Genomic DNA, 12,388 nt, shown 5'->3' on the forward strand with positions numbered 1-12,388 from the left:
TGGACTCTCCCGTCATTGGATATTTCTTTATAGCATTTATTGTTGTATTGGTGTTGCCCATTCAACTGTCACTCTTCCTGCACAGACTGTCAGCTCCATGAAGTCAGAGGCCAGGTAATTCCGTGCCCTCCACTGCATCCCCAGCAGCCAGCACAGAGCAGGGCATACAGGAGATGCCTAGTAAGGAATTTGTTTCATTTTGCTTTATTTTGTAAGTCTGATGCTAAATCCGTAGTTGGTTTCTTCCAAGATGTTCGAGCAGGCTACTAAGTTTTCAGAGTGTGAGGAGTTTCATTTTTTTCCTCTTCTTCTCATTTCTTCACTGCCAGCTGACATCATGAAGTACAATGGTGTCCACTCTGATAGAGGCAGTTCAAAATACCATTCACCGAGTAAGTTCTCTCCTAACACCAGTTAGTAAAATCCTAGGGTTCTGTCTGCTTCTATAGACTTCCTGGCCTCTTCTGTTATCTGGGCATTAAGATCTCCTCTCGCCTATCTCATAGGATGTGAACTCCTTGGAAAGGTAAGGAGGACTTTATTCATTTCTGCAGGTGCTTAAAAATAGGCTCTCAGAAACCAAAGAGCCTTAGGCCATTTATTTTATTTTTTTTTGTCTCTCTCCATATTAAAGAAATTCTGGAAGAAAAAAATTAATTCCCAATACAGGCTATGTGGCCCAATAATGTGACAAAGAAGCAGAAATCTCTATGATGAATGTGTCTTTTGTTAATCCCACCGGAGACTCTACAATTATTCCATGTATAACCCAATTCGGAGATATTTATGTCAAAAACCTAAATTTGAAGCCCAGGCCAAATGCTTCCTCAACCCAAATCCTGCTGGCCCTGCCTCAAAGAAGTCATCACCAGATGTTTGGTGAAGGAAGGAGAGAAGGCAGGAATGAGAGAAGGAGGAAAGAGGGAAAGGGCACAGGAATTTAAAATGGGTTAACAATGAAGAGGGGCTTGCTCTCTTCATGCTTCAAGGATAAAGACCCTGCCTGCCAATGAGGAGACGCTGGTTCGATTCCTGAGTGGGGAAGATACCCTGGAGAAGGCGATGGCAGCCCACTTCAGGATTCTTGTCTGGGAAATGCCATGGACAGAGCCTGTCCATAGGGTCGCAGTCCATAGGGTCCAGTCCATAGGTTTGCAGAGTCCGGAAGATATATGGACTAAACAACAACATAATAATGAAAAGAGTATTTCGTAAACTGCAAACTGCAGGGCATTTCCGGAAGTTTATTGCCACCGTAACATCCCCCAATTCTCTAGTCTGTCTACAGTGGCTCAGAACCTACGAATCAATTTGAACGTGGGCCCCACACTCTCCACCTTTCGCATCCAGAGTCTCTGTTTTAGTGCGCGCGCCCGCCAGGGGCCTCGCGGAAACGCGCCAACCCTCCCCTCCGGAAGTGACGTGTCCACGGCCTAGCAACCGTTGCCAAGGAGCTCGTCTCTAGGAACCCACTAGAGCCTGGATACCTCGTGTGGGGGTAAAGTGGTTTCGTGAGGAGAATTTGAGGTAACGTCGCCAAGTCGCGGTCGGAAACTCCCCTGAACCCCGTAATAAGAGAACTCCCTCCCCCTTCCCTTCCGCTTCCCAGTGCGGCCCCTCGAGAGTGGAGGGATCGCAGCAGTTAAACCCCCGACTTTGGGAGTTAGCTCCTGTGGGGCCTCGCAGTGATCCAGGCGGCTCCCCAACAAGATGAACTGTAGGGGAGCCCAGAGCAGCCCTTGCGAGGTGCCTGGGTCAGACGTGGGGTCCTCTGTCCCCTCTCCCGAGCCCCGGGAAGCGGCCGGGGAACTATTTTGGGGAATCTTAGGAGGCTCGCGCCAGTCTGGGACCCGGACAGCGCTGTTTCTGTCCCGAGTTGTGCCAGATAAACGTTCGTCCTGGTTTTAATTCTCCCCACCCCCTCGGGTTCTTACGTGGGTGAGTGCTTGTGAATTAGTGAGGCGACTTTCCGCTGGAACAGGGAGAGTAATTGCTTTTGCTAATTTTAGAGCTGAGAACCCACTGGGCATAGACAACCTACCTATTCAGTACATCTTTGTCCTTAGCGGGTGACCATCTGAAAGCTGGTGGGCAGCTAGGAGTGAAAAGCAACTGGTTTCTTTCCCTCTCCTAATAACGTTTTATGCGTTTATCCTAGAATTTTGGGTTTTGGAAGGGGAAAAAAGAATATATGTGTGTATGTGTTATGTTTTATATACATACAATTTTTACATATATATAATTTCTAAAGAATGAAAAATTGAGTATATTCCTGTGTGAAGGTTGTGACGTGAACTTTTACTTAAAATACTTTACACAGTGGAAAATTTGCATCTCCAGTGTGGATTTTTATTTCTCTAAGGGTTTTCCTTTTATAGCTTAAAGAAGTGAAGTGAAGTCGCTCAGTCGTATCCGACTCTTTGCGACCCCATGGACTGTAGCCTACCAGGCTCCTCAGTCACTGGGATTCTCCAGGCAGGAGTACTGGAGTGGGTTGCCATAAAACTTTTTTTTTTTTTTTTTGGATTTTAAGACATTTTTTTTTAAATTTAAAAAAAATTTTTAAATTTATTTTATTGGAGGCAAATTACCTTACATTAATATATTGGTTGGTTTTGCCATACATTGACACGAATCCGCCCCGGGTGTACATGTGTTCCCTTTCTTGAACCCCCCTCCCACCTCCCTCTTCCCCATATCCTCCCTCCAGGTCATCCCCGTGCACCAGCCCCAAGCATCCTGTATCATGCGTCGAACCTGGACTGGTCACATATGATAATATACATGCTACAATGCCTTTCTCCCCAATCATCCCACCTTCACCCCCTCCCACAGAGTCCCAAAGACTATGTATGCCCCATACCTATGTTCTTTTGCAGTCTTGTATACAGGGTTAAGGTTACCATCTTTCTAAATTCCATACATACGCGTTAGTATACTGTATTGGTGTTTTTCTTTCTGGCTTACTTCACTCTGTATAATAGGCTCCAATTTCATCCACCTCATTAAAACTGATTCAAATGCATTCTTTTTGATGGCTGAAAAATACTCCATTGTGTATATGTACCAAAGCTTTCTTATCCATTCATCTGCAGATGGACATCTAGGTTGCTTCCATGTCCTGGCTATTATAAACAGTGCTGCAATGAACATTGGAGTACATGTGTCTCTTTCAATTCTGGTTTCCTCGGTGTGTATGCCCAGGAGTGCGATTGCTGGATCATATGGCAGTTCTATTTCCAGTTTTTTGAGGAATCTCCACACTGTTCTCCATAGTGGCTGTACTAGTTTGCATTCCCACCAACAGTGTAAGAGGGTTCCTTTTCTCCACACCCTCTCCAGCATTTATTGCATGTAGACTTTTGGATAGCAGCCATTCTGACTGGTGTGAAATGGTATCTCATTGTGGTTTTGATTTGCATCTCTCTGATTATGAGGGATGTTGAGCATTTTTTCATGTGTTTGTTAGCCATCTTTATGTCTTCTTTGGAGAAAAGTCTGTTTAGTTCTTTGGCCCATTTTTTGATTGGGTCATTTATTTTTCTGGAATTGAGCTGCAGGAGCTGCTTGTATATTTTGGAGATTAATCCTTTATCAATTGCTTCATTTGCTATTATTTTCTCCCATTCTGAAGGCTGTCTTTTCACCTTACTTATAGTTTCCTTTGCTTTGCAGAAGCTTTTGATTTTAATTAGGTCCCATTTGTTTATTTTTGCTTTTATTTCTAATATTCTGGGAGGTGGGTCTTGGAGGATCCTGCTGTGATTTATGTCGGAGTGTGTTTTGCATTAAATTTTAAACCACATTGGTTATCTTTTTTTTTTTAACTGTCTTTAGGCTTATTTTTCAAAAATAATATAATCATTTACTCATAATTTTATAATTATGAGAAAATGATAATACTTTTACATTTTGGTGTTTTCTAAGTTTCCAACTCTACCCACCCAATTTAAAAAATCTGTTTCAGAGCAAGATGCATGCAGCTCCAACTAATGTCTTAAGTAAATTAGTATCTCTTCATTTCATGGTTAAAAACTATTAGGGAACACTTAAATATCTTTTTCCTTATTTCTTTTTTTTGGCAGTTCACTGTTAAATTCATTTTTTAAAACTACTACTCTAACAAACTGCCTGTCTGCAAATTTCTACCACTTTCCCCCATACTAAACACATGATGTCTGCATGCAAGAAACACTAGGAGCCATGGTTAAGTTGTTTCAGCCATTAAATAATCAGATATTCAATTTTAAAAAGTTATAATCTTCCTCACTGCCACCTTGTTTAGGCTTATGCTTATTTTCTGGCCTTGGCCCTGTGAACAAATTCATTCTAGTGGAAGAAGTCGCTGTTTTATATGCGATATTCAAAGATAGAATTAGGCACAGATATGTCCTCAGATGGGCTTCCTGGTGGCTCAGAGGTAAAGAATCCATCTGTCAATGCAGGAGACTTGAATTTGATCTCTGGGTTGGGAAGATCCCCTGGGGAAGAAAATGGCAACCCACTCCAGTATTCTTGCCTGGGCTTGAACAGGGCTTGAAAAATGGTAAGGTTTTGCACCTCTGGAGATGGGGGAAAGGGAAAACAGCCCTAGGCAGAAAAAACAGCATTAACTGAAGGCAAAGATGGAAAAACTATGTAGGGAGTAGTGCTTATTTCAGTCAGCTGAAGTTTGAAAGGATGTAAAGGAGATCAGTCCTGGGTGTTCATTGGAAGGACTAATGCTAAAGCTGAAACGCCAATACTTTGGCCACCTCATGCGAAGAGTTGACTCATTGGAAAAGACCCTGATTCTGGGAGCGATTGGGGGCAGGAGGAGAAGGGGACGACAGAGGATGAGATGGCTGGATGATATCACCGACTCGATGGACATGAGTTTGAGTAGACTCCGGGGGGTTGGTAATGGACAGGGAGGCCTGGCGTGCTGTGATTCATGGGGTCGCAGAGTCGGACACAACTGAGCAACTGAGAGACTGAACTGAACTGAAGGTAACAATTTGGAAACAAAACTGAGGAACGCTAAATTAAGCTTGGGCTTCCCAGGTGGCGCTAGTGGTAAAGAACCTACCTGTTAGTACTGGAGAGGAAAGAGATGTAGGTTTGATCACTGGGTCAGGAGGAATAGAAGAAGGCATGGCAACCCACTCCAGTATTCTTGCCTAGAGAATTCCATGGATGGAGGATCCTGGTGGGCTACAGTCCATAGGGTCGCAAAGAGTTGGACACAACTGAAGTGACTTCAGTCAGTTCAGTTCAGTCGCTCAGTTGTGCCCAACTCTTTGCAACCCCATTGATCGCAGTACGCCAGGCTTCCCTCATCATCAAACTCTCAGAGCTTGCTCAAACTCATGTCCATCGAGTCGGTTATGTCATCCAACCATCTCATCTTCTGTTGTCCCCTTCTCCTCCTGCCTTTGATCTTTCCCAGCATCAGGGTCTTTTCCAGTGAGTCAGTTCTTTACATCAAGTGGCCCAAGTATTGCAGTTTTAGCATCAGCATCAGTCCTTCCAATGAATATTCAGGACTGATTTCCTTTGGGATTAACTGGTTTTATCTCCGTACAGTCCAAGGGACTCTCAAGAGTCTTCTCCAACACCACAGTTCAAAGCATCAGTTATTAGGCACTTAACTTTCTTTATAGTCCAGCTCTCACATTCATACATGACTACTGGAAAAACCATAGCTTTGACTAGATGGACCTTTGTTGGCAAAGTAATGTCTCTGTTTTTTAATATGCTGTCTAGGTTAGTCATAGCTTTTCTTCCAAGGAGCAAGCATCTTTTAATTTCATGGCTGCAGTTACCATCTGCAGTGATTTTGGAGCCCCCCAAAAAATAATCTCTCACTGTTTCCATTGTTTCCCCATCTATTTGCCATGAAGTGATGGGACCGTATGCCATGATCTTACTTTTCTGAATGTTGAGTTTTAAGCCAGCTTTTTCACTCTCCTCTTTCACTTTCATCAAGAGGCGCTTTAGTTCTTCACTTTCTTCCATCAGGGTGGTGTCGTCTGCATATCTGAGGTTATTGATATTTTTCCCAGCAATCTTGATTCCAGTTTGTGCTTCACCCAGCCCAGCATTTTGCATAAAGTACTCTGCATATAAGTTAAATAAGCAGGATGACAATATACAGCCTTGATGTACTCCTTTCCTGATTTGGAACCAGTCCGTTGTTCTAACCGTCCAGTTCTAACTGTTGCTTCTTGACCTGCATACAAATTTCTCAGGAGGCAGGTCAGGTAGTCTGGTATTCCTATCTCTTTAAGGATTTTCCACAGTTCATTGTGATCCACACAGTCAAAGACTTTGGCGTAGTCAATAAAGCAGAATTAGATGTTTTTCTAGAATTCTCTTGCTTTTTCTATAATCCAGCGGATGTTGGCAATTTGATCTCTGGTTCCTCTGCCTTTTCTAAATCCAGTTTGAACCTGTGGAAGTTCTCGGTTCATGTACTGCTGAAGCCTGGGTTGGAGAATTTTGAGCATGACTTTGCTAGCGTGTGAGATGAGAGCAATTGTGCAGTAGTTTGAACATTCTTTGGCGTTGCCTTTCTTTGGAATTGGAATGAAAACTGACCTTTTTCAGTCCTGTGGCCACGACTGAGTTTTCCAAATTTGCTGGCATACTGAGTGCAGCACTGTCACAGCATCATCTTTCAGGATTTGAAATAGCTCAACTGGAATTCCATCACCTCCACTAGCTTTGTTCATAGTGATGCTTCCTAAGGCCCAGTTGACTTCACATTCCAGGATTTCTGGCTCTAGGTGAGCGATCACACCATCATGGTTATCTGGGTCATGAAGATCTTTTTTGTATAGTTCTTGTGTGTATTCTTGCCACCTCTTCTTAATATCTTCTGCCTCTGTTAGGTCCATACCATTTCTGTCCTTTTTTGTGCCCATGTTTGCATGAAATGTTCCCTTGGTATCTCTAATTTTCTTGAAGAGATTTCTAGTCTTCCCCATTCTATTGTTTTCCTCTATTTCTTTGCATTGATCACTGAGGAAGGCTTTCTTCTCTCTCCTTGCTATTCTTTGGAACTCTGCATAAAAATGGGTATATCTTTCCTTTTCTCTTTTGCCTTTCACTTCTCTTCTTTTCTCAGCTATTTGTAAGGCCTCTTCAGACAACCATTTTGCCTTTTTGCATTTCCTTTTCTTGGGGATGGTCTTGAAGTGACTTAGCGCACAAATTGTGCTAGATTTTATGGAGGTCTCAAAGCCCAAGAAGTTTGGACTTTATTGTGTAGACAATGAGAAGCCTACAAAATGATTTGGAATGGGAGAGGCAGAGATGAACAATTGAAGGCCAAGAAAGTGAAGACCTGAGTTACTCAAGGGTGACAGAGTTGAGGCCTACAGGGCCAGGCCAAGAACATCAATGGGTGAAGAGTGCTTGGTGGAGGAAACCAAAATAAAACCAAAGAGCACATATTGTTTAGTCCCTAAGTCATGTCTGACTCTTTCATGACCCCATGGACCTAGCCCTCTAGGCTTCTCTGTCCATGGGATTTCCCAGGCAAGAAGACTGGAATGGGTAGCCATTTCCTTCTCCAGGGGATTTTCCCGACCCAGGGATTGAACCCACATCTCCTGCATTGGCAGGTGGATTCTTTACCACTGAGCTACCTGGGAAGTTCAAAGAAGGCATACCTAAGGCTGAAGTTTGCAACCTCTCCCAAGCTTCCCTTGTGGCTCAGCTGGTAAAGAATCCACCTGCAGTGCAGGAGACCTGGGTTTGATCCCTGGGTTGGGAAAATCCCCTGGAGAAGGGAAAGGCTACCCACTCCAGTATTCTGGCCTGGAGAATTCCATGGACTATATAGTCCATGGGGTGGCAAAGAGTTGGACACGACTGAGCGACTTTCACTCACTCACCCAGCTTCATTTGGTTGTGGCCATATACCTAGTGGGTCCAGGGTTCCCAGATCTGATTATCCAGAGAATTTGGAAACTTGGATTAATGTGGGCTGCTAATTAAAAAAAAAATTGAAGCATGTCTACAGGCTGAGTTTTACCCCTGGGTAGAAATTGTGGAGCTGAATGGAAGAAATGTTATATTCAGTTGTCCATGTTAATTCAGATGATTGCTACCAGATGCATATACAAAAACATGTCGTTGAATGTTATCAATATGTACTGTAGCATTCCTAATAAAGTCTGCATACTCTTTCTTTCAACAAAGTAATTCTTTTCACAGCATTTTGTATTCCACGTAGAATACATTCTATGCCTACTTCCTATGAACTTAATACTGACCTTCTGGTGACTATATTTTGTTAATACAGAATTTTTGTTTCCAATATTGAGGAATTTTTTCCTGTATTTTTACTCTTTAGTTTAAATTATAAGACCTAATTATGAGTGATCAAATCAAATTCATCGTGGACAATCTCAACAAGGAACCTTTTAGGAAGAACTATAATTTAATCACATTTGATTCCCTGGAGCCAATGCAACTATTACAAGTTCTCAATGATGTTCTGGCCGAGATTGACCCAAAGGTAAGAGTTTTCTTTTTCTCTGTGATGAAAAGGGTGGCAATAAAGCAAGTTTCTTTGTGACTTTGTGACTTTGGGGCAAATTATTTAACCTCTCTGGGCCTAGTTTTCCATTCCTATAAAGTGATAGTAGATGATTTTTAAGATTTCTCTACTAGCTCAAAAATTAATTACCTCCTTGTACCTTACTTAGAAATTATTTCTGTACTTCCAAACATAAATAGATCTGGTTCTGGAATGAAAATGCTTTTAAAAAAGGTTTTATTGTGTTGCAAGTTAGCTCATGTCTCTTATACACTGGTCTTTTCCACTGGAGACTTTCTTAAGCTTGGCATTCTTAGTATGAATCCTGATCTAGCTTGTATGTACCCTCCCTTGGAATCTGGAAGCCTCCATACTTAATCTGTTTTATGAAGAGACCATTGTGACTGTTATGCTCTAGCAGAACAGTTTTGTCAGTGACTTTCAATATTGTACTTTGTTATATTTGCATAATAACATTTTTTCAATTTCTTTATTTGTTAGCAAGTTGTTGATATCAGAGAGGAGATGCCAGAGCAAACAGCCAAAAGGATGTTGAGCCTTCTTGGTATCCTTAAGTACAAACCTCCAGGAAATGCTGCAGACATGTAAGGATCTGATCGAGTGTTGCTTTCTTAGAGCTGTACTTTAATATCCAAACCTTCCTAGTCCGTTTCTGGCAATACCTGTTTTCCCTAAGTCAGTGACCTCACAAAATCACTGAATTTCAAAATAATCTTGATTTTTTAATGTTATTTTGTCATGTAGGAGTCTTAAGTGAGTCAGTTCTTTCTCTTAATAAAAAAAGTAAGGCAAATCCATGTTTCATTTTATCATTTATCTGCCATCCTATACAAAAGCTACAATTTAAACCTGTCCAATCAGTAAAGTGAAGCATTAGGGCTGACCAGTTAATGGATCCAAAACAACTTCCTCATATATTCCAATAATGTATTAAGGGCCTAATTTTATAATTATTGTCAATGTGCAGACTTACTTTAGAATAGCCTTGGTTTTATCTTTTTAAAATAGTCATGGAAAAGTGTAAATTGGATTTGAGCAAATGTTAACTCTTTTCAAGGTTTACTTATAAGCCTGTGTGTGTGTGTGTGTGTGTGTGTGTGTTTATTTTCTTTTTACAGGAGTACCTTTCGTCAGGGTCTGGTGATTGGAAGTAAACCTGTAATTTACCCAGTGCTCCACTGGCTTCTTCAGAGAACTAATGAACTGAAGAAAAGAGCATATTTAGCTCGTTTTTTAATAAAACTTGAGGTACCAAGTGAGTTTCTCCAGGATGAAACCGTGGCTGATACTAATAAACAGGTATACAATATATAAATGGTATTTTTAAGCTATATGTAATGGGTTTCAAGGTTTCAAATATATGTTGATCTCACTTTAGTTTATTTGCTGTTTCTGTATTTCCATTGGAACCAAAAGGATAAGTGGTTATCAATAATTTTCACCAGTAATCACTCTATGAAAATATTGACTTCTGAACACCAGTACCTTTTTGGTGATAGAGGATGTGGATAGAAAAAATCCTGAAATTAGGATTTTAGAATAATTTATTACTTAGGAATTGTGCATAGTTAAATAAACTTTTTGACCAATTCAGTACCATGAGGGTGGGGGTTCAATAAAGGGCATGTGGACTTTCTTTGTACTGTTTTTTACAGCTGAATCTGCCATTACCTCAAAAGTTTAACTAAATTTTTAAATGAATGAATAAACACATGTGGATTTTTTTAAAAAAAGATTATGGGTAGATAGGATCCTTGGCTTGGAACTGCAGAATACTTTGTTAATTAGTTAGATGACTATATAATTTGTCATCCAAATTAGAGAGGAGGGTGGTTATCATAATAAGTACACCAGAGCAAAAGATATAAATTGGCACTATACCAGGTGAATTGGGACTTGTGAGCACCTTCAAAAATTGTGTGTAGGCAAAGAAGCCAGGCTTATGATCTCAAAGGATGTCCTAATCAGGCAGAAGATAGAGAAAGAACCAGGAATTTGCAATTTCAGTGTACTTTCCTCACCAGAGTTTTGGTGTGATATTGGGCTTCTGGCCTTAAGATATTAAAGCTCTTAACTACACAGGATTTTGGCTGATCTGGCTCCTGGCCCTGGGATTTCAAAGCATGTTGCTGATTGAAGACTGTCGAAACCACTCTATGGAAATTAGAGAATTTAGGCTTGAGATTGCAAAGAACTTTGATTTAAAAGAAAAAATTTGCTTCTCTTTAACATTTGTACTTTTGTTTTATAGTAGGTCTTTAGTCCAGTTTGTGCCAGTTTGTTGTGAATTTTAATAGTTTGTCAATCTGTCTCTCCTAGTAGATTTATGAGATCTCTTAGGACAGGTATCATGTCTTATCCATATTTGTTTTCCTCCAGGATTTTGTAGGGTTGCTTCTCTATGGTATTGCTCAAATTTTGATTGAATTGAAACAATCTACTAAATGTTTTTTATCCATATATTTTGTTCCGTGACAGTCACTCAAAATAGAGTCAGTATTGATCTCTTAAGACATTTCAAGGGTTGAAAGGTTTATGGAAATAGTTATGTCAAATAATACAGCAGACGCCTTGAGAAATCACAGCACCATTGCAGCCCCTACCTTTGAAGGCTTTACACAATGTAAGCAGTAGAGAGTGTACACATGAACTATTTTTTCCTCCCTCCCCTCCCCATCAATAAATTTGATAGAAACTAATTCCTCTGAAGGAAGTTTATTAATAGTTTTTATCAAACATGCCAAACTAATTATTAATGGAATAATTAATAATACTAAAGACATATTTGTTCTTGAAGCATGTTTGAAGTATATGTATGAAATGATTTACATGTTTAGCCAGTCTTTTAGCGGAGAACCTAATAAAAAATTCGCACTGTCTTTCTAAATGAAGAGTTTTAAAATGATTGATTTATAGACTTGCAGAATATATGTCAAGAAAAAATATTAATTTTCTGTAATTATCCACAATAAAACCTATTTTAAAAAATTTAGGGGTAAGAGTTGTGACTTTTTTCATTCCTTTAATTGCTTTTTTATTGAACACCTGTATCGGTTAAGTACTATGCTAGGCCCTAGGGATACAGAAGCCTCCACAGGTAATATGATTCCTGTCCTCCTGACTGTCAGTGTCCAAAGGTGGGAACAGATAAGTAACTAGCAATTATAAGTTTATGTGATATTTACTCTGATATTATGGTACTCATATAGAATTGGTTCAGGGCTAAAGAAGGCTTCTTTGGGGACGCTGAGATCTGAAGGATGAGTAAGTTATCCAGGAAAGGGATGAGGGAGTCATAGAGTGTTCTTAGATGGAATGGGGTGTGTAAAGTGAAGGTGGATGGAATAGGGTGTGTAAAGTGAAGGTGGACTATACCAGGAATTTAAAGAAGGTCAACATAGCTGGCATAAGGAGTGTTGATTAGGAAAGTAATCAGGGAAGTCTTTAGAGGCCGGATTATATACACCAACATTTTTGTGTCCTGTATGAATGTATAAGGATATATTTTAATGCTGTTCTATACTGATTAAATAATGACTAGAAGTTAATAGATGACCTGATTAAGGAAACCTACTGGATCTAGTCATTAGTTTATAATTTTTTAACTTGTTCTTTTAGTATGAAGATTTGATGGAAGCCTTTAAAACTTTGCATAAAGAATGTGAGCAGCTCAAGACATCTGGATTTTCTACAGCAGAAATAAGAAGGGTAAAGAAAAAACAATAATGATTTTGGTGGGGATTTGAATTAAATTCAGAATGTCTTAAGACTATAGAAACTAATGATAGCAAGTGGCAAATTTTCTTTTGTAGGACCTTTGCTGATTCTTTACCAAAGAAA

General features: G+C 40.1%; 1 protein-coding gene across 2 annotated transcripts in view; it reads left to right on the forward strand.

Moving 5' to 3' along the window:
* The first annotated feature begins 1,396 nt into the window (after window positions 1-1,396).
* IFT81 (intraflagellar transport 81) overlaps window positions 1,397-12,388 on the forward strand; it is a 115,484-nt gene continuing 104,492 nt past the window's right edge. For both annotated transcript variants that reach the window (XM_088828168.1, XM_055404838.2), the window contains exons 1-5: window positions 1,397-1,527; window positions 8,342-8,506; window positions 9,029-9,132; window positions 9,667-9,847; window positions 12,167-12,256. In XM_088828168.1, coding sequence (XP_088684294.1) covers window positions 8,363-8,506; window positions 9,029-9,132; window positions 9,667-9,847; window positions 12,167-12,256 — 519 coding nt within the window. In that variant the 5' untranslated portion in view covers window positions 1,397-1,527; window positions 8,342-8,362. The remainder of the gene's footprint in view (window positions 1,528-8,341; window positions 8,507-9,028; window positions 9,133-9,666; window positions 9,848-12,166; window positions 12,257-12,388) is intronic.

This window comes from Moschus berezovskii, chromosome 19 (assembly GCF_049115385.1).
Source record: "Moschus berezovskii isolate FMDL1 chromosome 19, NW_MosBer_1.0, whole genome shotgun sequence".
Classification (NCBI taxonomy): Eukaryota; Metazoa; Chordata; class Mammalia; order Artiodactyla; family Moschidae; genus Moschus; species Moschus berezovskii.